This window comes from Carya illinoinensis, chromosome 1 (assembly GCF_018687715.1).
Source record: "Carya illinoinensis cultivar Pawnee chromosome 1, C.illinoinensisPawnee_v1, whole genome shotgun sequence".
Taxonomy (NCBI): Eukaryota; Viridiplantae; Streptophyta; class Magnoliopsida; order Fagales; family Juglandaceae; genus Carya; species Carya illinoinensis.
This window is the reverse complement of record NC_056752.1, coordinates 30,672,707-30,697,431: the sequence shown is the minus strand read 5'-3', so window position 1 is coordinate 30,697,431 and position 24,725 is coordinate 30,672,707. Positions and strand designations below refer to the sequence as shown.

General features: G+C 36.8%; 1 protein-coding gene across 1 annotated transcript; it reads left to right on the top strand.

Annotated features, from left to right (window-relative positions):
- The first annotated feature begins 8,169 nt into the window (after positions 1-8,169).
- LOC122302318 (probable pectinesterase/pectinesterase inhibitor 16) lies at positions 8,170-10,313 on the top strand. Its single transcript, XM_043113516.1, has 2 exons — positions 8,170-8,275; positions 9,349-10,313. Exons 1-2 carry the CDS (start codon positions 8,185-8,187, stop codon positions 9,876-9,878), a joined length of 621 nt encoding a protein of 206 aa, XP_042969450.1. The 5' UTR covers positions 8,170-8,184; the 3' UTR covers positions 9,879-10,313.
- Positions 10,314-24,725: the final 14,412 nt, after the last annotated feature.

Genomic DNA, 24,725 nt, shown 5'->3' with positions numbered 1-24,725 from the left:
TCCAGCGCTGCTGTTGTTCCAGCTCTGGCCACCACATCTTCACCACATCATCATCGACCTCTTGCCATCCTAAACCACCTATTTTCAGCTCTGATCCGTTGCCGAAGCAGCCCCCACGAGCTCATCTTTGTTTTTGCCGTTTTTCGCTTCCACCGCCATTTCCTCCACCACCCATGGCCCATTCTCAGTTCCACTAGTTTCATAAACACTTCTAGGCCATTCCCTATCAATCGCAAGTCTTGGTTTGTCCCCATTCAAAAGTGGGTATTTTACAACCCACGGCTACAGTGTATTTTACACTATTACGTTGCTTTTTCTCCGCCGTTTACAACTTCTTGATCCTTCAAAAATTATTATATAGCGCTGTAAGTATTTTTCAAACTCTATTTTAGATTTAAATATATTATTACTTTTACAATAAATTCATTGACTGGTTGGTTATTCCGGACTGAGTTTGAGGAGTCAGGGGTCGGATCGATTTGAAGATGGAGTTGTTTGGTTATTTTTGATGTTGAGTTTTGTTGGATAAATTGTGTCTTGAGGTGTGCATTGCATGGTGCATTCATGTTCATCTATTAAATTGAGAAAATTTGGTTTTATCAGTATAAATAGATTTTCGGGTGCGTGTGTATCATGACCCAAGTCGGGATGAGATATTATCTCGATGGAGCTCCTCTGGTCACTTGGGAGTGGATAATACTGAGTGACATCCCTTGGCGACAACCAGATCGCACGATACGGTAACACTGTCGTGTCGACTCCGTGGTCCCTAGGCTGGCGGGGACTAGAGAATGGCCTGGTCCAGGTACGTGCTAGGTGCGAGACTGGGTATCGCTCGTTTAGGTGTCACATGTGTAGTCGTTACCTGCGGTGTGACACAGGAGCCAAAGTGTGCGGATGATCCTTAGGGGAGATCATGGTGCATGCAATTAATTGGAACGGGTTTTGGATATTGGATATGGGCCATTTTCTGAAAAAATGGTGAGGTTTTGTTTGAGGTTATTGTGATCCATTTTCTGGAAAAATTGTGGTTTTCTTGGTTTAGACCATTATCTGGGATAATGGCAAGGACTGGTTTTAAAGGATATGTTTTGGGCCAAAATAGGATTTTTGGCGTGCGTAGAAAAATGTGGATTTATGAGACATGTGCATTTGGCATTCTTTCATGTATATTGTTGAGTTTAATATATTTTCATCTTGTGGTGTTTGGATTATTATTTACCTGCGGCACCATTTTGGTACCGTAGATTTTTGATGCAGATGTTGAGAAGGAGGAGGCTGAGTCCTAGGAGGTGGCTTCGCCAGAGTTTTGATTTGGAGTTGTTTACGTCAAAAAATATCTCTACTACTTTTTATGCCTTGTATTTGGTTTTGAAACGATATTTGAGACTTGTAATATTTTATTATGGGTGATTTAAATGAGTTTGTATTTAAACAAAAATTCTGGTACTTAGTTATAAGACTTTTATTATTCGTTGCATGTTTTTATTGTACACTTGTTGCATGTACACACACTTGGCATTAGGCGATGGGATGTGTGACCCATATTGTCATCATCCTGACGCCTCGATTTTCACGTATCCGTACGTGAAAATTGGGGGCATCACATAATATATATAATATATAGTCCTATTGTAAAACTTTTAACTTATATTATGATGAGCTACGTAAATTTATAATATCTATTTAATTTGTACGACCTCTATATAGACCAAACACTTCTCTTTTTATTTAGTTTTTTTATCATTTTATTTTATCATTTGATTTTCTAGTCTCTTCTTTATTCAAGCAACCATCGAGTGTTTGGATCAGCTAGTATCGAGGCCTTCTTTGCAATTTAGTGTTTGGCAGATGGGCTACCTTCAATTCGTACATCAAGCGGGCCAGTTGGCTTGATCATGACCTACCAATTATTAAGATCAAGGTTGCTTTCATACAACGATGTAATATTACATATGTACATACTATACGTACCAGTAGTAGTACTTATTATATATGCATGCATGCACTCGATCATGTACTTAATGGAGCCCATGGCTTCAGCTAGTTTACCATATATACAACAGAAAACAATTAGTTACGTAAGTAAAAGCTGGAAGATCAAAAAGATTAATATACATAGATTTAATTATTGGCTAGCTAGCTTCATGATTAATATGCCATCTTCCATGTCATAAACTTTCTATATATAGCAGCTAGTGTATGCTTGATTAAGGCATATATACCACTGATCATCTCTCTCCCTGATCTCTCTTATCTGTCTCTCAACTTCATACAATCATAATCACGTACAAAATGCCGATCGTCTCCTCTCGTTCAAAACTAGGAAATAATTCCTGGTTAGTCTCAGTACTATCTGTGTTAGTAACCACTGAAATCTTGTTGTTTGTTGGATTGGCAGCTGGATCTCTGCCAGCAACAATTGCACCAATATCGTCCCATTTTTCCGAATTCTCTTCTGGAGACATTTTCTCAGCTTATTGCAAGCGTGCCCCCCACAAAGCAGTTTGTGAATCCATGCTATCATCGGTGCTAACTACAACAACTACTACTACTGCACCCCAACAAACCCTAGCAGACCTGTTTGACTACTCGGTCAAGTACAGGATGGGCCAGGCTCCCTCGGCTCGAGCCCTTGCTTACAACCTTAGCCTTTCCTACCCCTCGGCCCCCGACAACCTAATTGGCAGCAGCATGAATGATTGCCTCGAGTTGCTCGAGGATAGTCTAGACCAGCTCTTGAATGTTGACAATCGTGAGAATAAGCCTAGCACTAGCATCGATGATGATGTCTGGACATGGCTTAGTTCTGCTCTTACTAATCAGGTAGCATGTCTCGAAAGCCTTGAGAATTATCGATTTAAGGTAGGGAAAGGCGTGATGGATGAAGGCTCAAAATTTGAGCCATTTCATCAGCAACTCCCTAAACCTTTACATGTCTTCCAAGCCAAAGGAGGCAAAAAAGTCGAGCACAAGATCAAGTACTGGTGGCCAGAGAAAAATGTTGTCGGAGGATTTTTCGACGTGGGTGTCGGCGGCAGAATGGAAGCTTTTGCAAGCTTCGATAGGAGAGATAGAAACAAATGCAGTGGTGGCAAAGGATGGGAGTGGGACGCACGGGAGCATATGAGAGGCACTTGAGCTTGTGGCATCATTGGCGGGTGGCGGTAGAACTGTCATTCACATAAAAGCAGAGACTTATCAGGAAGATCTAAACATTCCCAGTAAGCAACTATCGAGCCATCCACGCTGGCCTCCACATCACAAGGTTCTACCACTTCATCACAAGGCTCCACCACTTTAGCAAAGGATCCAGAAACTTCAGGAATCACGTAGCTAGGTTGGTGTGTGGCCTCTGGCCATGCCTATAACAGTTTTGGCAGAGAATAAAATCAAATTCTGTTGTGATGAAATACATTATGTACTGCACGCACTCTGTTTGTCTTATTGTGCAGGAAAAGCTTCCTTTGTATTCTATATATACCGCTCTGTATTCATTGTTGAAGTAATGGGAATTCTTATCATACTTTTCACAAAGTCTATCATGGTATCTAGAGCCAGAAAGTGACTCACGTCTTCACCTCTCTTTTTTTTCTCTTCTTAACCATGGCTGATTCTTCTCTTTCAGAACAGGAGACGCCCACCCCCCCCCCCCCCCAATCCTTCAAATTCCTACCAACTTTTCTCATATTGTCTCTGTTAAGCTCAGCACTGATAACTACCTCCTTTGGTGAGCCCAAATCATTCCCTATCTCCATGGTCAAGAACTTTTCCACTTCATCGATGGTTCAAACCCACCACCTCCTCCTCTCTTTTCACCCTCTGCTTCTTCATCACCTATAACTGCTCCTCCCAAAACCAGTCCTACCTATCTTCAATGGCGCCGAGCCGATCAACTCCTCCTCAGCACTCTCCTCTCTTCTCTTACTGAACCCATTCTTGCTCAAGTAATCTCATCCCGCACCTCTCGTGAGCTATGGGTAACTCTTGAAACTATGTTTACATCTCAGTCTCAAGCCAAAATTTTCCAAATTCGACATCAACTCACTAACCTCAAAAAAGGATCTCTCTCAGTCACTGACTATTACCAGAAGGTCCGCCTTCTGTCTGATACAATGACAGCAGCTGGTGAACCCTTTCGTGATTCTGAGGTTGTGTCCTACCTCCTCAATGGCCTCAACTCTGAGTTTGAATCCTTTGTCACCTCCATATCCACTAGAGCCACACCTGTCACCTCAGCTGAACTCTTTAATTTACTTTTAACTTTTGAAAGTCGCATCTCCCTACATTCAATCCAGCATGGCCTCCTTCCAACTCCAACAGCTAACATCACCACTCCTTCTTTTTCCCGTGGTGGACGCATTACCTTCCGTATTGCTCGAAATGCTAGACGTAGTGGTCGGAATGCAGGACATGCCAGTAGAACTTCTTTCTCCCCTTCACATTCTTCATCATCTTCAACCAAACCCACTTGTCAAGTGTGCAATAAGATTGTTCATATTGCACTTCAGTGCTACCACCGTTTCAACCAAGCCTATCAATATGATCCACCTCCATCTTTTTCAGCCAACTACACAACCTCCAAACCCTCCTCTAACTCCCAATGGTACCCTGATTCTGCAGCCACAAACCACATGAAATCTGACCTCCACAACTTAAACATCTCCTCTCAACCGTATGCTGGCCCTGAGCAGATCACTGTTGGCAATGGCACAAATCTTCCCATCTCTAATATTGGTGACTCTCACATCTCTTCTTCATCTTCTAAATTTTTTCTTCATAATTTATTGCATGTACCTCATATTACAAAGAACTTAATCTCTGTCAATCAATTCTGCCGTGATAACTGTGTCTTCTTTGAATTTCATGACTCTTTTTTCTTTGTGAAGGACAAACATACCAAGACCTTGCTACGTCAAGGCATAGCGCATAATGGGCTTTATCTCTTCCCTCCTCCAGCCACTTCCACATCTACTCCTACTGCTCTAGTTGGTGAAAGGACTACCATCGCCCAATGGCAACATAGATTAGGCCACCCCACCTTACGGCTTGTATCTCATATCCTACGCACTAAGTGTCTACCATTTATCCCCACCCAATCCTCTTTTTTTTGTTCCAGTTGTCCCCTTGCCAAATGTAGGCAATTATCTTTTCATCTCAATGTTAGTCGGTCTACTAGACCTTTACATTTAATTTTTGTTGATGTTTGGGGTCCATCCCCTTATCTTTCTCATGATGGTTTCCGTTACTACATCTCCTTTGTTGATGATTATAGTTGATATACTTGGTTTTATCCATTGGCCTCTAAGGGTGATGCAACTTCCATGTTTATTCATTTTCAAAAAAATGTTGAATGATTATTTAATGCCAAAATTAAAATTGTTCAAAGTGATTGGGGTGGTGAATTTCAACCCCTAACCCATATTCTTAAAAATCAAGGTATCACGCATCGACTCTCATGCCCACACACTCACCAACAAAATGGTGTAGTGGAAAGAAAGCATCGTCATATAGTTGAAACCGGTCTTGCCCTTTTAGCAACAGCTTCCCTTCCCTTCAAATTTTGGTCTGATGCTTTTCACACGGCAGCTTATCTCATTAACTTTCTTCCCTCACCATCTCTACACAACAAATCACCACATTTTCTTCTCTTCAATAAAGATGCAGATTACTCATTTCTCAAAGTTTTTGAATCCAAATGTTGGCCTAATTTAAGGCCCTACAATAACCACAAAATTCATTTTCGTTCTCTCTCATGTCTTTTTCTTGGCTACAGCCCCACTCACAAAGGGTACAAATGTCTTCACCTTCCTACCCATCGTTTATACATTTCTCGTGACGTTCTGTTTAATGAAAATTCTTTTCCCTACAATTCTTCTTCTAATTTGGACTCCCACTTTTCTTCCTCAACACATACAGTCTTGCCACTTCTGCCTCCAATTTCCAGCCTGTCCATTCTCGGCCCATCCACTTCAGATAATCCCACTTCTTCACCTTCTGTTTCCAACCCGTCCACTTTCGGCCCATCCACTTCAAATAATCTCACCCCTTCAACCCCAACTTCTAGCCCGTCCACTTTCGGCCCCTCATCACCTCAAGTCAATCCCCCCCTTCTACCTGTAATCCGAATCACTCCAACCCTAACTCAGAACATTCTCTAATACCACCTCCTCCTCCTCCCCCACCACCTCCTAGGTCACCCATCATAACCCGCTCAAAAACAAACAGCTCTCGCCCAAAACTCTTCACCGATGGTCAGATTCCATACCCTTCTTCCCGCGATTGTCTTACACTCACTATCTCTGTTCCTTCAGAACCTTCGTCCTACACTGTTGCCTCTCATTTTCCCCAGTGGCGTGATGCCATGAGCCGTGAATTTCAAGCTCTCCTTCAGAGCAAAATCTGGTCACTTGTTCCCCCTCCCCCTCCTCATCTAATGTTGTTGGTTGCAGGTAGGTTTTTCAGATGAAGTACCATGCCGATGGCTCCATCCAATGGCGCAAAGCCAGGCTTGTTGCCAAGGGTTTCCACCAGCAAGAAGGCATTGACTACATTGAAACCTTCAGTCCGGTTGTAAAGCCATCTACAATCCGATTGGTCCTGTCTCTTGCCGTGTCTCACAGATGGCTCCTCCGCCAGTTAGATATACAAAATGCGTTTCTCCATGGTGAGCTTACCGAAACTGTTTACATGTCTCAGCCCATTGGATTTGTTCATCCCGATCACCCTGAGTATGTATGTCGTTTGCATAAGGCCATATATGGCCTCAAACAAGCACCACGTGCTTGGTTTGCAAAACTAAGCTCTCGTCTATGTGAGTATGGCTTCCTTCCTTCAAAAGCAGACCCATCCTTATTCATTTATAGTTCTCGATCAATCATCATATATGTGTTAGTTTATGTCGACGACATAATTTTAACTAGCTTTGACCCATCTCAGATTGACCACCTTATTTCCTTTTTAGCTTCTGCTTTTCTTGTTACAGATTTAGGTTGACTCTCTTTTTTCCTTAGCATTGAAATTTCCTACTTGAACACTGGCATTTTATTATCTCAAAGGAAATGCATAAGTGATATGCTATCTAGAGCAAATATGCTCTCTACCAATGGCACTAATTCTCCAATGACACCCTAAAGTCGTTTATCCATTTCAGACACTCCCAGTTTTTCTGATCTTACCCTTTATCGTAGTATTGTTGGGAGTCTCCAATACTTATCTCTTACTCGGCCAGATATTGCTTTCACAGTAAATAAAATCTGTCAATTCATGCAAAATCCAAAATACTCACATTGGCAAGCTGTTAAACGTCTTCTCAGATACCTCAAACAGACCCTTAACTTTGGTCTTTTTCTCAACAAGTCTTCCTCTCTTCAGCTCCAAGCCTTCTCTGATGCTGATTGGGCTTGTTGCCTAGATGACCGTCGTTCTACGGGTGGTTTTTGTATATTTCTAGGTAATAATTTGATCTCTTGGTGTTCTCGCAAGCAACGAATTGTTGCTCGCTCAAGCATAGAGGCCGAATATAAGGCCCTTGCCAATACTACTGCAGAATTACTTTGGATTCAAAATCATTTAAAAGAATTGTAGATTTTTCTTCCCAAAACTCCTATTCTATGGTGTGACAATCTTGGTGCCACATATCTGTCCGTTAATCCCATCTTACACTCTCGTACAAAACATATGGAAATTGATTTCCATTTTGTCCATGACAGAGTTGCTGCCAAAACCCTCCAAGTTGCCTTTCTCCCATCCAAAGATCAGCTAGCTGATATCCTTAAAAAGCCTATTGCATCATCTCGGTTTCATCTTCTTCGAACGAGCCTCACAGTTGTTGATACCCCGTTAGGCTCGCGGGGGCGTATTGAGCCATCCACGTTGGCCACCACATCACAAGGTTCTACCACTTCATCACAAGACTCCACCACTTCAGCAAAGGATCCAGAAACTTCAGGAATCAAGTAGCTAGGTTGGTGTGTGGCCTCTGGCCATGCCTGTATCAGTTTTGGCAGAGAATAAAATCAAATTCTGTTGTGATGAAATACACTATGTACTACACGCACTCTGTTTGTCTTATTGTGCAGGAAAAGCTTCCTTTGTATTCTATATATACTGCACTGTATTCATTGTTGAAATAATGGGAATTCTTATCATACTTTTCACAAACTCTATCAGCAACATAACGTCATGTTGGTTGGGGATGGAAAGGGCGTAACGGTCATTGTTGGTGATAAGAATTTTGTTGATGGCTCGACCACTTATGGGACTGCCACCGTTGGTACGTACATATTATAATTAGGGTAGTCATAGGCTTATTACTCTATCATTACTCATTTTATCATTACTCATTTACTACTTATAAGCTATTATGATTTTTTTTTTCATCATTTTCTTTTAAGTAATTTTTTAACATCTTTAGCCATTAAGAAAAAATTAAAAAAGTATATAATTTTACTAACAACCACTTCCTTAATCATCAAGTAAAATAAAAAATTAAATACAAAATGAGTAGTAAATAGGTAGTAAAAGAGTAGTAACCCTATCATTTTCCTTATAATTAAGGAAAGTACTCACCACGTGTACAATTTTTGTTTTATGTTTTTTTTTTTAAATTTCTTATTATTATTTTATTTAGCCCCTCTGCCAATAAACTTAATTTCAAATCGGTTTTTATTACCCCTTTAATATTATATATAGTCCGTTCAAAACAATAAAAACGTTATTGTGATAGTTCAATTAATTATATCATAGAAATGTTATAAACAAACGTAAAGTACGCAAATGCTATACAATCTCTTTAAGAAAGATTAGAGTTTATTATTAAAAAATTATTGTTTTTTTTTTTTACGTGAATCCTATATTTAAATTATACAATATTTGCATATTTCATTACTCCAAATATCATTTCTTTGGCCAAATTATGAACTGAATTTTAATAATTAATGTACATGCTAGCTAGCATGCATGCTCATATTAAAATTGTGGGTGGATGGGAAGAATCGATGGATGATCTCCAGCTTCACGTAGGCCACACGTTGATTAAACAAACACCATAACCAGCTCTGATATTGTTCCCTACTTTCCTTTAGATGATGAAAGCGACCCTGGAAATAGTGGCCATCTTCTTGATCATGAGATCAGAAGAAGATAAGCCCAACTCTTAAGAAATATTGTGGTTAGCTATATAGGGATCGAGGATCAGAAATATACGCTTGATAGGCCTGGGATCACTATTTCATGTACTTAATTTGGTGGTTATGTGTTTCTAAATAGTCACTCAAATTAAATTAATGTGGGGCTGACCATATATAATTTTGATAAACATTAATATAATATGGATGTCTCTTACAGGCGCCATGGGAGACGGATTTATAGCTCGAGACATTACATTTGTGAACTCTGCGGGCCCGGAAAAACACCAAGCTGTTGCCCTTCGTGTTGGTTCCGACAAGTCGGTGATTTTCCGATGCTCCATCCTCGGTTACCAAGACACCCTCTACACTCTCTCCAAACGCCAGTTCTATAGAGAAACCGATATCTATGGTACAGTAGATTTCATATTCGGCAACTCCGCGGCCGTCTTCCAAAGCTGTGGAATATACGTGAGGAAGCCTCCGTCAGGGCGCGACAACTTCATCACAGCACAAGGTCGGAGCAGCTCAGATGAAAACACCGGCATTTCGATCCATAACTGTAAGATAGCAGCAGCATCCGACCTCGCTCCTGTGCCGTCGAAGTTTGCTACGTATCTTGGAAGGCCATGGAAGCAGCATTCGAGGACGGTAATCATGCAGTCGTCTCTTGGTGGGTTAATTCACCCAGCAGGATGGTCGCCATGGTCGGGGTCTTTTGCCTTGAATACACTGTATTATGGGGAATAAATGAACTCAGGGCCTGGTGCCTCCACTTCTGGTAGGGTTAAGTGGCCTGGCTACCATTCTTCTCTCACATCTGCTGAAGCTCAGACTTTTACCGTCGCCGGTTTATCGCCGGAAATCTTTGGTTGCCCTCCACCGGGGGGTCTTTTGATTCAGGACTTCTTGGATGAACCATGTCATTGATAGCAGGCCTAGCTAGCCACCTTTCAAGTGTTCATATCTATTCAAAAGCCAAGTGTATGTTGCTAGCCGGAAAACATGATCCGGTCCCTAGCTATATTTGCCAATATCTCATTAATTACAAATAAGTTGTTAATTAGTTTGCATTTTCTTTCTATTTTCTAAGCAACTTCGAAAAATCAGGAATAAAAAGAAGTTGGTGTATGCATGTATATATACATATCGTGTTTAATTGTATAAAAAGGATTTCAGAATCTATTAGCAAAGTTTGATTAGTACTGTATTTCCTTTGTTTCTTTGTAAAATTTCCTTGAAATCAAAAGTTATTCTTAAATTCAAATGCATTTTTAAACCGATATAATCAAATTAACATGGCTTCATATTACCTTTTTATCTTCGCTCTCTATTCTTTTGGGTCTTGAGACATTATATATTAATGTCAATTCCGGCCTCGTCGGTGGACCTACATGCATGAGAAATAGTACTATTTGATAAGGTCTCGAACTTAACATGCCATTTTTACAACTTGTATCTTGAAATTACCAAATTAGAAACAACAATGTTATTTGATTTTAAAGTTAGTAAGAGCAATAGAAAGGGGGGCTGCATTGTAACAGCCCGCTAGAAATTCAATTGTGAAATTTCTATTAACTTTAGGAACCTCGTTAAGACCTCATAAGTTTTCACGAATCCATTAATCGTATAGGTTTTTGTCTAACTACATAGTTAGTGTTATTATTTACTATGGTATCAGAAGTGTGTTTTTGATTATTGGAGATAGTTAGAAGTGTCAAAATGTATTATAGTTTGTGCCATTAGACTCGGAGGGTTATTTAAGGTCTTATGGCGCAATAACATTTTTTTATATTTTCGGACAAAACGTCTGTTCAAAACTGTAGATATTATTGGATAAAAATATCTTAAACTAATTTTGTGGATATTATTGGATAAAAATATTTTAAGCTAATTTCATGGATATTATTGGGTAAAAATATCTTGAATTGATTTTTATAGATATTATTAGGTAAGAGAGTCCTACACTCTACTCTCACTCTGGGTAAGAGAGTCATACACTTAACTCTCACTTCGGGTAAGAGAGTCCTACATTTAACTCTCACTCCAGCCTCATCTCTTCCAAATCTCATCCATAAGTATCTCCAGCCACCCCTCCCCATGAAATTATCTTAATTTATACTTTCCATTAAAAGAATATCAAACACTCTCTCTCGGATAGCTTTTAGGAATTCTTTTGCACGCCCATTTCGAAGCTTTTGTAGGTGTTTTATCATAAAGTCTCCTTCATATACGTTTTTTCTTTTTGAATCTAGTTTACGTGGATATCTTATTTGTCCCATTTGAAGATGATTTGGTCAGTCAAATATTATGTAAACTATAGAAAGGTCATTCTGAAAGATAAACTGGAGAATATGTTATAGTTTGGAGTTTTTGACCAAGCTAATGGATAGACATTGGTCCGAAATTTTTATGGAGTATTTTTAACATGTATATATGACTATTTGTTGAGGATGTTTGCATGATTAAAGGTTTTGATGAAATATTTTCTTAGATTTAGAAACTTAGAAACTGGAAGAGGAAAAACAGTTTCTGTTTTGAGAAAGTTTAACTCTTTGGTGGTCTAAACCTATTCCAATGACTTTGATAATTTTATTGGAGGATCATAAGCATATTATATACATGTTATATTATTATTTTGAAGATATTTGATGTTAGTTTCAAAGATATGAAATTTTATTCAAAGAGATATTCAGATAAGTCAAAGTGTGGATGTTCTTGGCTAAATTTATGTTTTGGTTAATTTTTAACCATGTGATCTTGAATTAGAAGCTTATATATATTTTAGGATATCTTTTTAAACCATGTGATGGTTTGGTTTGAAGATCACATCTTTATAAGTCATAGATCAAAAGGTTAATCAAAACAAGTTAGAAACAAAAATCAATGGAAATAGCATATGGGAATTTCGGCCCTATGGAGTTTTAAATAGTTGTGATTAGTTTTAAATTTTTCTAAATTGATATTTGAGTTAAGGATAAAATTTATATGAGGGATGTAAATTTTGGTGACTTTTGAACTTAGTATGCAAAATCCTTAAGTTATGGGTAAAACGGTCATTTTCCTACAAGTAGAGAGTAAAATAGAAATTTTACTCTTTAAGGTAGTATTTTTCATATTTCAAGTTATTATTAATTCAATGCTAACTTTTAGAATCACTAATTACAGTTCCTCGTGATCGCGCTTGAGGTTTTATAAGAAACGCGGAGATCGAGGTAAGTTAGCTTTTAACTTACTAGCAGTCTACTGTGTATGTGTGCTAAGTAAGGGAACTACAGCGTATGCATGTGTGTTATCATATATGTCATGCCATGCCAAGTTATCACGTAATTGTCTATTATACAGAATTTATTCCGTCATCAATTTTTATTTGTTACATAATATATTCTGTTATGTATTACTGTACCTTACAAGTACATCATGCTAACTATGTCATCTATTACATGTATGTCAAGTCATGTAATATTCACTGTTGCAAGTATGTCATGTTAAATATGTTATCTATTATATGTTATGCCATGTTACGAAATGTTTATATCTCAAGTTGATCATATATTTCAAGTTATGTTCAAGTCACGTTATGTTACGTCAGGGCTTCAGTCCTTTCGTATTCCAGTCACGTTTCATCTTGAGTACATTCAGTTTCGTGGGGTCCACAACATATGTGGCACACGAAGTATGAGGTCACAGCAATTGTGACGCATACACTACGTGAGACACAGCAATTGTGACGTGTAGAATACATGGGGCCACAACAACTGTGGAGTATGTATTTACACGTAGAATACATGGGGCCACAACAACTGTGGAGTATGTATTTAACTGCATTGTGATGTGTAGAATATATGGGGCCACAACAACTATGGAGTATGTATTTACACGTAGAATACATGGGGCCACAACAACTGTGGAGTATATATTTTTCATGTTAAGTCAAATTTGTGTAGAATACATGGGGCCACAACAACTGTGGAGTATGTATTTACACGTAGAATACATGGGACCACAACAACTGTGCAGTATGTATTTTTCATGTTAAGTCAAGTTTCAGAACAAGTTCATGATAAGTCAAGTTTCAGATCAAGTTCATGTCAAGTCAAGTTCAGTTCATGTTTCAATTTAAGTTATGTCAATTATGTTATGCTGTACGCCAAGTTATGCTTTAATTACTTATGAATTTGATTATGCATTTATGCTTTTACTGTCATCCATGCATCATTAGCATGTGTGGAAGTTTTTTGTTAACTTACTGAGATTTGTAATCAAATCTCACTTTGGTAGTACCAACTACCATTCCCCCCGAATGGTAGATCTTGTTACAGGACCTGAAGGAGAATCAGGAGCTGATCAACTAGACACAGTTGACTAAGCGACGGTGCGACGTCAATGTTAATATAGTAGTTAACGTAAATTACTACTTGTACGATGGAGTTGTATCTCTTGTACTTTTTGGATCATAACCATTTTGGACTAGTGTTGTGAACTGTTGAATGGGTCTTTATGTATGAAGTATGTTTTAAGCATTTGAGATATTTTCAATTTGGTGCATAGTATTGCTAAAGAAAAAAATTATCCGCTGCGAATATTGCATAATGTTAGATGCATGTTAGGAACATTGCATCTTATATGTCATGAACGGGGGCAGGTAACCTTGTGTTGCATGTCTCGACGCTTCAAATGTCCGTTCGATCCCAAATGGAATTTGAGGGCTTCACAGGGTGATATCAGAGGAATACGTCTCTGGGTAGTAAATCCACATGTCCTTAGGAAATGCACCAAATATTAGGCTTGAAATTTTAGTTGTCAGTAGGCTTGAATTTCTTAAGGTATGAAAGGTAGTATGTGGTTTTAATACATATACTCGTGTGTTTCAAGAAGGGACACATGACTCGTGATATAATACCTCGGAATCCTAAGGGAGATAACAATCAAGATGATCAGAATTTTTCGATGGATGAAGGATTAGTTGAGGTGGTAAGTTTGTTGATCAATGTGTTTAGACATCCACAACTACGGCAAGTGCACATACCCATTAGAGTATATGCTGTCACTCAGAGAGACGTAGATGCTGGCGCCCCAGGAACTGCAGGAGCTGGTATTGTCACTGGTATTTTACTAGGACCAATATGTGGTTAAACATAGTTAACGTTGATCTAATTGCAATTGATGGTAGTATTGCATTATTGTTATTTTGGAGTAGGTCAAGTCATTGGGGTTGGTAAATTATACATTGTTTGATTCAAACGAGTCATTGTTTCTGTTAATTGTGGTAGTACTTGAGAATTCAGCTTGAAAGCTGAATTGTTACCCTAGTGGTAAGAGTAACAATTTTCATTAGAAGTATTATTGTTCATACCAATGTAGATATAGAATACCTTTTAGTAATATGAGAAAGGATATTTAGGATTGATGAATGGTATTCCACATATTTGGAGAATTGTTTTGATTATGAGAATACGATAGAAATTGTGTTTGGAAGAGTAATTTGATTAGGAGAAACTTTAGCCTTAGTAGGATTCATTTATGATAATAGTATTACCATGCCGCCAGTAAATGATTTCTGGCAAAGCACTATCTTTATGGATACATAAATCGATCTTCTTTTGAAGACTATTATATGGGGAGTAAAATCTTGATTTTGAGGATTTATGTGAACATTAGGAATAAATCATTTAGAGTTAGAATAATTGATAACTCATGATGGATAGAAGAGTTATGACAATCATAAGAGAAAAAGTCTCAAGTTTAAGTTATTAACTGGTCAGTTATCGAAGTACCACCTAAGAAGAGGACTGACTGTTGCGATTATAAAGAAGTAAGTTAGTCCTAGACCAGTAGAACTCCTTGAGGTTTTTATTAATTTGAAGATTACTGGGAGTTTGGATATGCATGATTAAATGCATATTTATATGAGTCATTGGAGCATGTTATATATATGAAAATCCCTGAAAGAAATAAAATGGAGCACATAAAACATCTACCAGAAGATAGAAACACAAATATGAATATTTGTGAGGTATTATTTTATTATCATAAAGCAAAATTACAGAAATTTGAGACTTTTTGCCTCAATCTTTAAACGCTCTTGCTCTTCAAAAATCTGCATGCATTTCCTATCTAAAGGAGTAGCCACTCGAAAAGAAGAGTTAAGCAAAGATTTTAAATCTCTGTTCTCTCGCTTTAGTGCTTCTATCTTCATGTTGGATTCCATAAGAAGTCTCTGAAGGATAGAAATATTCTCGTGGAGTTTGTCAACCCCACCAGTCATAGATTACAGTCGCTGAGAATATGCGACAATGGCTGATGAGTATCGGATATCGAGACTCACAAGCTCCTAGATAAGTTCATTATCTGACTTATTAGTCAGATCATTATTGGATTGCATTATAGCACCTACGGAAGAAGTATAAACAACTAGTGAACGAGGTGCAGAATACCTCATGTATTGGTAATGAGAAGATTGCTGAGCCATTGCAAAGTGAGTAAGCAGAAAGAGATTGCAGAGTAAGAATGCAGACTAATTTCAAAAAAGTGAAGAAGATGAGATGCGAAAGAAGATAAACTGAATAATTCTTTTATAGAGAAAATTATGACGAATCATCTCTCGTGAAGCATTTCTCTACAAGAGATAAGAACAATGTAGTATCATAGCTGTGGTGCCTGACAACTACAGAAGAACAAAGTAGTGTCATAGCTATGCGGCGCCTGACAACTGCAGAAGAGCAATGTAGTATCATAACTGCGACGCCTGACAACTACAGAAGAGCAAAGTAGTGTCATAGCTATGCGGCGCCTAACAGTTACATAAGACCTATAAAAATCATGCGGATCAGAGTTGTCTGGTCTAAAACAGAGGGCCACCGATTTAGTTAAAAAAAAAACAAAGAGAGAGAGAGAGAGAGAGAGAGAGAGAGAGAGAGAGAGAGAGAGAGAGGTTAACGGCTTAATTTTGATGAATTCTCTACTAATTATGGTATTTACAAGAACACTTAAAGTATATCGCTTATGTTTTTCTAAAGAAGAGTTTCGAAAGATTATTTACTTGAAATTTTAGGTTTGGAGAGTGTGTCGATACAACTTGGCCAACCTTGTGGAAAAAAGTATAATATAATTGTTGATTAAAGTAAGAGAGTTAAGGAATGACATAATCTCAAAGGCAAATATATACGAGATAGACAGCAAGTTGGTAAGCAACACCTATTCCTTAACTTGTTATTTCTTACTTTGATTTCGAGGACGAAATCTTTTTTTTTTTAGGAGGGGAGATTGTAACAGCCCGATAGAAATTTAATTGTGAAATTTCTATTAACTTTAGAAACCTCGTGAAGACCCCATAAGTTTTCATGAATTCATTAATCGTATAGGTTTTTGTCTAACTACATAGTTAGTGTTATTATTTACTATGGTATCAGAAGTGTGTTTTTAATTATTAGAGATAGTTAGAAGTGTCAAAATGTATTATGGTTTGTGCCATTAGACTCGGAGGGTTATTTAAGGTCTTATGGCGCAATAACATTTTTTTATATTTTCGGACAAAACGTCTGTTCAAAACTGTAGATATTATTAGATAAAAATATCTTAAACTAATTTTGTGGATATTATTGGATAAAAATATTTTAAGCTAATTTCGTGGATATTATTGGGTAAAAATATCTTGAATTTATTTTTATAGATATTATTAGGTAAGAGAGTCCTACACTCTACTCTTACTCCGGGTAAGAGAGTCCTACACTTAACTCTCATTTCGGGTAAGAGAGTCCTACACTTAACTCTCACTCCAGCCTCATCTCTTACATATCTCATCCATAAGTATCTCCAGCCACCCCTCCCCACGAAATTATCTTAATTTATACTTTCCATTAAAAGAATATCAAACACTCTCTCTTGGACAGCTTTTAGCAGTTCTTTTGCACGCCCATTTCGAAGCTTTTGTAAGTGTTTTATCATAACGTCTCTTTCATATAAGTTGTTCCCTTTTGAATCTAGTTTAGATGGATATCTTATTTGTCCCATTTGAAAATCATTTGGTCAGTCAAATATTATGTAAACTATAGAAAGGTCATTCTGGAAGATAAACTGGAGAATATATTATAGTTTGGAGTTTTTGACCAAGCTAATGGATAGATATTGGTCCGAAATTTTTATGGAGTATTTTTAACATGTATATATGACTATTGGTTGAGGATTTTTGCATGATTAAAGGTTTTGATGAAAGTTTTCTTAGATTTAGAAACTTAGAAACTGGAAGAGGAAAAACAGTTTCTGTTTTGAGAAAGTTTAACTCTTTGGTGGTCTAAACCTATTCCAATGACTTAGATAATTTTATTGGAGGATCATAAGCATCTTATATACATGTTATATTATTATTTTGAAGATATTTGATGTTAGTTTCAAAGATATGAAATTTTATGCAAAGAGATATTCAGATAAGCCAAAGTGTGGATGTTCTTGGCTAAATTTATGTTTTGGTTAATTTTTAACCATGTGATCTTGAATTAGAAGCTTATATATATTTTAGGATATCTTTTTAAACCATGTGATGGTTTGGTTTGAAGATCACATCTTTATAAGTCATAGATCAAAAGGTTAATCAAAACAAGTTAGAAACAAAAATCAATGGAAATAGCATATGGGAATTTCGGCCCTATGGAGTTTTAAATAGTTGTGATTAGTTTTAAATTTTTCTAAATTGATATTTGAGTTAAGGATAAAATTTATATGAGGGATGTAAATTTTGGTGACTTTTGAACTTAGTATGCAAAATCCTTAAGTTATGGGTAAAACGGTCATTTTCCTACAAGTAGAGAGTAAAATAGAAATTTTACTCTTTAAGTTAGTATTTTTCATATTTCAAGTTATTATTAATTCAATGCTAACTTTTAGAATCACTAATTACAGTTCCTCGTGATCGCGCTTGAGGTTTTATAAGAAACGCGGAGATCGAGGTAAGTTAGCTTTTAACTTACTAGCAGTCTATTGTGTATGTGTGCTAAGTAAGGGAACTACAGTGTATGCATGTGTGTTATCATATATGTCATGCCATGCCAAGTTATCACGTAATTGTCTATTATACAGAATTTATTCCGTCATCAATTTTTATTTGTTACATAATATATTCTGTCATGTATTACTGTACCTTACAAGTACGTCATGCTAAGTATCTCATCTATTACATGTATGTCAAGTCATGTAATATTCACTGTTGCAAGTATGTCATGTTAAATATGTTATCTATTATATGTTATGCCATGTTACGAAATGTTTCTATCTCAAGTTGGTCATGTATTTCAAGTTATGTTCAAGTCACGTTATGTTATGTCAGGGCTTCAGTCCTTTTGTATTCCAGTCACGTTTCATCTTGAGTACATTCAGTTTCGTGGGGTCCACAACATATGTCGCACACGAAGTATGAGGTCACAGCAATTGTGATGCATATATTACATAAGACATAGCAATTGTGACGTGTAGAATACATGGGGCCACAACAACTGTGGAGTATGTATTTACACGTAGAATACATGGGGACACAACAACTATGGAGTATGTATTTAACTGTATTGTGATGTGTAGAATATATGGGGCCACAACAACTGTGGAGTATGTATTTACACGTAGAATACATGGGGCCACAACAACTGTGGAATATGTATTTTTCATGTTAAGTCAAGTTTGTGTAGAATACATGGGGCCACAACAACTGTGGAGTATGTATTTACACGTAGAATACATGGGACTACAACAACTGTGCAGTATGTATTTTTCATATTAAGTCAAGTTTCAGAACAAGTTCATGATAAGTCAAGTTTCAGATCAAGTTCATGTCAAGTCAAGTTCAGTTCATGTTTCAATTTAAGTTATGTCAATTATGTTATGCTGTACGCCAAGTTATGCTTTAATTACTTATGAATTTAATTATGCATTTATGCTTTTACTGTCATCCATGCATCATTAGCTTGTGTAGAAGTTTTTTGTTAACTTACTGAGATTTGTAATCAAATCTTACTTTGGTAGTCCCAACTACCATTCTCCCCGAATAGTAGATCTTGTTACAAGACCTGAAGGAGAATCAGGAGCTGATCAACTAGACACAGTTGACTAAGCGACGGTGCGACGTCAATATTAATATAGTAGTTAACGTAAATTACTACTTGTACGATGGAGTTGCATCTCTAGTACTTTTTGGATCATAACCATTTTGGACTAGTGTTGTGAACTGTTCAATGGGTCTTTATGTATGAAGTATGTTTTAAGCATTTGAAATATTTTCAATTTGGTGCATAGTATTGCTAAAGAAAAAAATTATCCGCTGCGAATATTGTATAATGTTAAATGCATGTTAGGAACATTGCATCTTATATGTCATGAACGGGGGCAGGTAATCTTGTGTTGCATGTCTCGACGCTTCAAATGTCCATCCGATCCCAAACGGAATTTGAGGGCGTCACATGTATGCTTTGGACTTTTTCATTACTCGTTAGTTTAAGAAATCGTACTTACAATCTTGAGTATGCAAACGTCGTATAATTATTTTTAAAAAAAGTAAATAAATACAGAATTCACATAAAAAAAATTAATTTTTTGATAATGAATCTCACTTTATGGAATAAAGCATGGAATCACATGGCTTGGTTCTTATTCTTACTTTATGTGTTGGCTCCTAGTGCTCACATGCCCAACTCAACTTTGTTCCTACTCTCTTTTACTCACAAGAACTAGGACAAGTTTTGTCTTTCTGAAATCCATGATATACAGCATTTGGGACCCCAATTGTCTTTCTTTTTAACCATTTTTTTTTTTTGTGGTCTCTTGAATATGGCATATTTTTTAATTTTTCTAAATGATAATTACAAGTTGTAATTATCTGATTCGAGGGAAAAGTGTGATGGAAGTAAAGGACTAAACTGTAGGTCTCTGGAGTCTGGATTGTAAAGTTCATATGAAAAATGTGTCACCTAATTTAGGTGGTAAAAATAAAAAGGGTTGGTAAACAATAGCATTTCTAAGATGGATAAGAAAATGAAAAGGGTGGCCACCTTAGGTGGAAAACTTTAATTTGGTGGTCATCAGTGGTGACAAGCTGGGATTTTATCTCTTTTTTATGCATTATTTTATTGGTCATCAGTGGTGACAACCTCGCCGAGCAAGTGTTGACGTGAATAGATGCATCCTGAAGGTTTGACTTAAATGCATAACTTATTGGAATTAGGCATACTTATAATTGTTCTTTTAGTTGGATACGTTTCTTACCCGTGTTGTTTTTTTTTCCCAGTTAATAGCCACTTTGGTGAGACTAATATGAATGGTTGTAGTGGTAGATCACAACCAAATATCCTTCAGCCGGTATGTCCTTTACATGTTGATTCTAAAGCTATACCAAAAACTCTTGGATTTCATGCTACCGTATCTTATATATGAAGCTGATTGAAAGCAAGGCATAGGACAATGGTGGTTAGTCCAATGAGGAGTGACGGATACGCTTACGGGTGAGAACCTTCTAATATAAATTCCGAGCATGGAGCAATGATGGGCCCGGGATGCACTTAATACAAAGACTAAGGTAACTGCCATGAAATTGATTTTATGATCACGTTCATTTTCCTCTTTTAAATATTAGTTTTGAGGCTTCATCTTCCAATTACTTGAATACATTATGATTGGGTTTCACTGTTATGATATCTCAGGGGAAAATACGCATGTATTGACTTCCATGCAATCTGAAAATAGGTGTCAGTGAAATGGGTCTCATGCTCGCCACCATTGTTAATCAAATGCCCAAAGTGCCCAAGTGTGGGTGGAAATGTCCCAAACATAAGTCTCACTTATTATATTAATGTGTAACTTGGTATAGATTATTTTAGTGATACTACAGTCTTCAAATCAATTATATAATACATATGATAGTTTATTATGTAATTAATCGCTCAGCTTGTATTTGAGATATGATCAGTAAGAATTTCCACCCAATGATAGTTAATTGAATTGACACTTGTGTGAAATTAAACACTTTGATAGAATGGTCTCAGCTATATTTGTTGATGTATGGAAACTATAATTGGTCATGTCAATCAGGTATAATTGGATGAAAGTATGAAAATTCACTAATTACGTGAATTTTCATGCTTGGGAACTATTAATGAGACCCATTATTCTTACTAGATCTTATGGGACTTAGTAAGAATAATGGGTTATTAAAATTCGATGCTCAAGTTTTGGCGGCGATTGAAAATTCGCCGTTAAAAACAGTAAAAAACAACAAATAAACATGTACAACCACATTGTTTGGTATAGCAGCGATTTTATAATTGCTGGTAAACAAATTCCAGTTTTCAACTGTAGTTCCCAGCAAACAAAAATCGCTGCTATACTATATCCCAGCAATTTCTATATCGCTGGGAAATAGATTCTCTTTATTAAACTATTTGGCAGAGTTTAACAAATCGCTGGCATATCCTATACCGGTGATTCCATACTTGCTGGGACATTATGAAACAACGATTTATGATTCGCTGCCATATATAATCCAGCGATTTGTTAAACGCTGGGATATAATGCTCGAGTTAGCAGCGATTTTAAAATCGCTGCTATAGTCTATGCCAGCGATTCATGAATCGCTGGAAAATAAGTTTCGGTTGTGACATTTATTTACCAGCAATTCTGAAATCGCTGGGATACTAAATAGCAGCAAGTTTACAAACGCTGGCAAATAGGTTTCGGTTATGAAATTTATTTTCCAGTATTAAAACATCGCTGTAACAGTATATACCAGCGATTTTTGAATCGCTGGAAAATAAATTTCATAACCGAAATTTATATAGCAGCGATTTTAGAATCACTGCTATTTACTGTGGCAGCGATTTTGTACTCGCTGGGAAATAAATTTCATAACCGAATAAATATATCGCAGCGCTTCAGAACTTGCTGGGTTAGTAAATGGCAGCGATTCCTAAATCGCTGCGAAATAGAGAACGTTTTTAAATTGATTTCCCGGTGATTATAAAATCGCTGGAATATATGCTATATATGCCAGCGATTTTTTCTTTACGCCGCAGTATATAGGAAGTGGCTGAATAGTACCGACGAACATGCAACGATTATGTGATCGCCGGGATATTGATATAGCGGGGATTTTTCTTGTTTTCGCGGCGATTATTAATCGCTGGTAAAAGTGTAATCTGTTGTAGTGTTTTTTTCAAAGCGATTATATGACGTTTGCATATAACTCCATGACTTCATGTAGTATTACTCATCATGATCCCCAATTCCAAATTTCTATTTTAAGTTATGGATTTCTTCAAATTCAATCATTATCTTGATCACCATGCTTTGGTTTTAGTTTTTCTTTTCATATTAGGGGCACACACCTTTACAAAAAGGGAAGTTTTTTTCGATCTTATATATATATAAATATATATAATTCTATTTATAAGTTAGAGTAGATAACACATCTATTAAAGTACTTACATAACATATATGTATATATATATATTATTTGATTTGGCAGATTAATTTTAAATTTGAATATTATAAATTAAATCTTACGGATACAATTAATTAAGTGACCATTTAAATATTGTGTTTTACAAACTAGCTTGAAAATAGAACATATGACGGCACCCAATATTTAATGTTTACGTACACATCATGAGAGAATATATTGAGAGCATCTTTGCTTCATATTATTGTGGATAGTTCATGCAAATCCATATTCCTCATGTGAAACAAAACATCTTCACAATAATTTTATGAAATGTCCCTTTTTCGGTTTGTCTCTATGTGCATCATTTATAGTGATATTCTTTCAACTCGCGCTCTGTAAATATATCACCTTGAATACGCTTCAATTTCATCTATATATATATATATATAAATAATAATTATAGTTGTGAGTGTGCAAGCGTGACGCAATCATTTTAAAAAATATGAATAAATATGAGATTCATATAAAAATAATTAATTTTTTAATAGTGAACTCTATTTTTCTCAAAACAACTAGACGACGTTTATACATTGCATGACTATATACAGCATTACTATATATATATATATATATAAAGAGACGAATATATTATAAAAATGGCTATTTGTCAAAATTTTTTTTTTAAAAGACACATTGTGTCAACGATTGCAAAGTGGTAGGGCTACTAGCTGAATCCGAGGATCATAACAAAAATGGTCATAATAAGACTCCGAATACAATTTAAAAGATTCAACTTTTGACGGTCCAAGAAAACAAAGATTTATAATCAGGACTGATTCTCAATGTTATCTATATCTTTCGGTTTCAAAGTCCAAGCTTCATTATGTTCAAACAATCATTTCCTAAATCTTGGCCCAAGAAGAGAAGCCCGAATCTGATATTGAACAGTCATATTCTCTGGAATCGTTGAGTTGGGGCCGAATACATTTATTCCCCAATAAAAGGCGGCCTTTGTGGTACTCTTACCACTTTTCTACTCCCGAGTACCTACCTACCTTGTCTCTCAAAAGTAGCATGCATACAAAGGGACATAGTCCAACGAAGAGTCACCACGTTGGATACTCTCTAATATAAATTAGAGGGATTAAATTTACCTAATTGAAAAAAACAAAACAGAGATAATCAAACTGCATATTGCATGGTTACAATCACAAATTTATCATGTTCATCATTAATTAATGCTATATATATATATATGGAGCATGCAACAAGCATTGCTTTAGTTCTAATTAGCTAGCACCATGATGGAACGACATCATTTGGACGGATGACCAATTCTATAATTTTCATGCGTTTTTGCACATGATCATATAATGATGTTTTCAATTATTTGTATTTTTGTTCTTTTGTTTTTCTAAGCAATATACATAAGGAGGGGGTGTGATTCCTTAACAAACACCGCATTATGACAATCACAATTGTAAGGTGAAAAAGAAATCGGGTTTCGGAACAAAAAACGGGGTCCTCACCCATACCTTATAAAAGAGGGCGTCATCTTAAATGATACTTTTTTACAGTTTGCACAACTGTACGAACTATGATGACACCATTGGAGGCAGTGGATACTAAAGGTACACTGCAGTTTGTTGTCTTCAGATGTTTTCTAAAGAGACCTATATTCCATTTCTCCATATCATTGATTAGGAAAAGCAAAAGCATAGTAGGCAGACCAGCATTGAGTGGGTTGGACTGTAGCAGACTGAGTTTCTTTAGGCTCGTTGGTGGTGGTGTGTGGGGATCACATGTCGGTGATTGTAAGGTGGGGTGAGTCAAATTTGGAAGATCTTAAGGTGGAGAATCTAGTGGTTTGACGCGTGTAACCTTTAGACACATTTTATCATAGTGGTGTGTGGCGGTCATGCGTGGAACAAGCCACACGTGAGCATCACATGCATGAATTTTTGCCGTGGTTCCGCTTTGTTCCGATAGATCGGCAAATGGAGAGTTGCGTGGTGGGGATGTGCAGGCCATCGGTCGCTAGAGTGCGATATATTTGACCAAAACTGAGCAGGATGAAAGGAGGGGACTAAAAACACTAGTTGGAAAACTTATACACAAATAGAAACTGAAAAAGGAACGGAGAGGAGAATGAAAGCCCTCTCCAGTGGAAACACTGATTG